Consider the following 3,569-nt stretch of genomic DNA (forward strand, 5'->3'; position numbering starts at 1 on the left):
ATCGGCGCGTGAGCGATGCCGCCGTGTGACGCGGCATGAGGCTAGATGAAAGACAGCAGAGAAAGAAGGAGGCTTTGAGGTCCGGCCTCGGCGTGAATGTTGGCGTGAAAAGTAACCGGGATGCAGCGAGCGCACACACGAGCGCACATGCAATTTCTTCTTCGCTGCGTTCCACGTTTGCATCTATATATTTTTTGCGAGGACAGTGTGGGAGAGGAGGTTGGCATTGTTGTACTGAGAACGACGAGGACAGTGAGTTCAGCAGGAGCAATGAGCGCGAAAGAAAACAAAAATGCGACCAGCACGGCAGGGTCAGGTGGCAAGAGGGTTTGCATGCAAGTGCCCGGAATCTTGCGGCCAAGAGGTTGCTGTATAAAATGTTTAACGGTGCCACTGCGCATCACTTGCAACTGTTAGTGCCTTCTTGTCCTCGCCGCACCTTCGGGCCACCGGTAGAAGTGAGAGCCACAGCTCTTGGCAGCAAGAGTCAGCAGACCTGCAGTGTGTGCTCGTGTCAGTGTCCGAAGGTTTACCTCCACTCCGACTCATCATGCGTACCGCGGCCGCTATAATTGCTCAGGTAGGCAACGTGCCACTGGAATTTCTGCCTTTGACAATACATTCATGTGAATTAGGCAGCATACGTTAGCTTGCACATATCAAATGCAGATAATGTTTTATTTTATGTTAACAGGCAGCGGCGGCCATCTGATTCCGCTGTGCTAGAGGTGTAAATAATACGCTGGCGAAATGCGCCTACGGCGTACCACAACTTGACTGATATCTTCTCGTCGCCCTCGCCTCGGCGACTGCCACATACAGAAGGCAGCTTAAGTGTGACAAGACGTGATCAGCTTAGTGCTCGTGCTTACTCGGGCATATGCTAGGAAAGTTAGCATAAATAATCACGAACGCAGTCGCCAGGAGTGAGACGCTTCTGAGTAATGTGTACGAGGCACTTCGGCCACCTAGTGCCGTCCATATAATAGCGTGTACTTCCAAATTCCCCGCTACCAATGTACAACAAAAGAGCAACGTTGGAGGTAATTCGCTTCACGTTCTCTGCAACGTATTCAAATTCTATAGGCGTCGAGCGAAAGAAAGTTAATTACAACACTAACGCACTGAGCGTTATGTTTACAGCTCTTCGTGATCTCCATGCTACCCCTCGCTCTCGCCGGTGGTCAATTCGGATTCGGTGGTGGATTCGGCGGTGGACTTGGTGCGTTCGGCCCTTCGTTCGCAGCCACGTCCGCGCGGCAAGAACTGTATAACGTAAGTAGCTTGGGAAAATCATTGTCTGCAGTAGTAGCATAGTTGATGCAAGTTAACATCAAGCTCTTCAAGGTACCCACGGAATGTCAGCTGTAAATTTTCCAAAAGCGGCTAATCTAAAGATCCTCTTTAAAAAAAACGTAGAAAAGAAAATATAAGCGCTGAAGCAAATATCTCGAGGGTAAAGTGCGGTTAAGAACTCTTACACTGCGTAGACACTGCGTTACACATTTATGGTAGGGATTGATTTTTAGGTTCTAGATAGTCAATGGCTGAATTGGATATTTGCTTGAAAATTAGATATTTATTTGCACTGTGAAAAGATAGGCTTTGTATTCTTATCTGATTCATTAAACTTGAATTACGGAGCGGTACATGATGGCCTCCGGCCATCTTTGCGACAGCATCCCGATGGCTCATAAAAGCAGTGCACTAACTCTAAAATATCTGTGAAAGTTCACACCACCACATTTAAGAAGCTGGCTTAGCAGCTCTCAATGATGTATTGCTTATATATAATCATATGTTATTTCACTGCCACGATGTTTAAATACGCAGCCACCACAGCCTTACAGCTTCGGATACGACAACGCTGACGCGTACGGCACAAAATCCTTCCACAAGGAGCAAGGTGACGCATCGAATACGAAGACGGGCGCCTACGGGTACACCGACGCCAACGGCATCTTCCGACAGGTGAAGTACATCGCCGACGCCGGTGGTTTTCGTGCCAAGGTTGAAACCAACGAGCCTGGCACCGAGCCCGGAGCCAGCGCTGACGCAATCTACAAAGGGAGGCCGCTTCCTGCTGGCCAGCAATACCGCGTCATCGGTGGCTCCTCGCCTTACTCGGCGCCGTACACGAGTGCCTCTACGTACGGCTCCGGATACGGCAATCCTTGGTCTGGCTAGTCAGGCGTGTGATAATGTGACCCGTGTGCGAACATTTGCTGCAGCTTCGGTCATTCCTACACAGTCAAGAAAACAGGCACGAAAACACCACTAGGAAGTCGGTGTGCACAGTGCAACGAGTCAACAAGTGAATAAACTTTGGAATGCATGAGATTCATGTGTCGCCAGTTATTTCTCTAATTAAGATTTTCATTGCTAACCAGTATGTCAGACTCACTATGATCAGCTAATGATAACCCCACATCAAATTCCTGGACGAACGCTCCTCCTAGTTTTCTACAGTCACCCCTGGCTTGCGCTAGCTGACTGCGTCTTATGCCTGCGCACTTCTCAATTTTATCGCACCACATGATTCTCTGCGGTCTTCAACTGCGCTTCCCTTCCCGTGAGACTCATTCTATAACTATTAGAGTACCGCTTACTTGCCCTATGCCCTACAGCTCCTGCCCAGCTTCGTGTTTTCCTGTTGATGTCAACTAGAATAAGGGACACCTCTATGTGCTTTAGTATGACCGAAACCGCCGTCTTCCTTTCTCATATAATTACATCTAGCATTTTCCGATCTATCAAACGTTGCGCTGCTGCTAGCTTCTGCTCATGCTTGTTTCTTAGCTTCCATGTTTCTGCCCAATACATATGTTATTACCGGTAAGATTCAAAGACTGTGCACTTTTCTTATAAGTGGTAGCGGTAAGCTGCCCTTCATAATTTGATAAGACTGCCGCATGCACTTCACCCCCCTATCTTTATTCTTCGGTAAGTTTCATTCTCATGATCAAGGTCTCCTGCAAGCAATTGAACAAGATAAACGCAATCTTGGTCGCATTTTAAAGATTTAATTCCAGTCAGGAATTTTTATTCTCTCGACAAGCTATTGAGCATTAGTTTTGTCTCCATGATAAACATTTCAATGTTACTCTTACGCTTTCTCGGGTAAGGTCCTCAGTGGTTTGTTGGGATTCATCGCAGTCGTTGCTGAAAAGCGCAATGTCATCTCCAGACCTTAAATTCATAAGATATTGGCCATCGATCCTGACTTCTCATTATGCCCAGTGAACACTTTATTCCTTGAATAGTTCATCCAAGCATACTGTGAAATGCATTCGAGCGATTGTGTGTCGTCCGTGACCCCTTTTTTGATCCATATTTTGTTGCATAGAAAATTAAAGTGGCTGCTGCGTTTATATAGATATTTTGTAAGGTATTCAGGTATGCTTCCTGTAATTCTTGACTACGCAACTGGGATGCGTCGCAGAAAAAGGACGCTCGCTTATAATTCGTTCCTCCCATTTTTGTTTTGTCGAGTGCTTGAAACAAGAAGTTGTGATGCGTGGAAGGGAGTATAAATATAGAGCAGCTGTTTTCATAAACTAGCACTCTAT

The 3,569-nt window shown here is 46.7% G+C and overlaps 1 protein-coding gene across 1 annotated transcript; it reads left to right on the forward strand.

Moving 5' to 3' along the window:
• Positions 1-1,227: 1,227 nt before the first annotated feature.
• On the forward strand, positions 1,228-2,340 carry LOC142571134 (cuticle protein 10.9-like; the record flags this gene model as incomplete). The annotated part of the gene is made up of 2 exons (XM_075679419.1): positions 1,228-1,275; positions 1,834-2,340. Coding segments are annotated over 2 exons (402 nt in total), but the record flags the coding sequence as incomplete, so codon positions are not given.
• Between the last annotated feature and the right edge of the window lie 1,229 nt (positions 2,341-3,569).

Source organism: Dermacentor variabilis, chromosome 2 (genome assembly GCF_050947875.1).
Source record: "Dermacentor variabilis isolate Ectoservices chromosome 2, ASM5094787v1, whole genome shotgun sequence".
NCBI lineage: Eukaryota > Metazoa > Arthropoda > Arachnida > Ixodida > Ixodidae > Dermacentor > Dermacentor variabilis.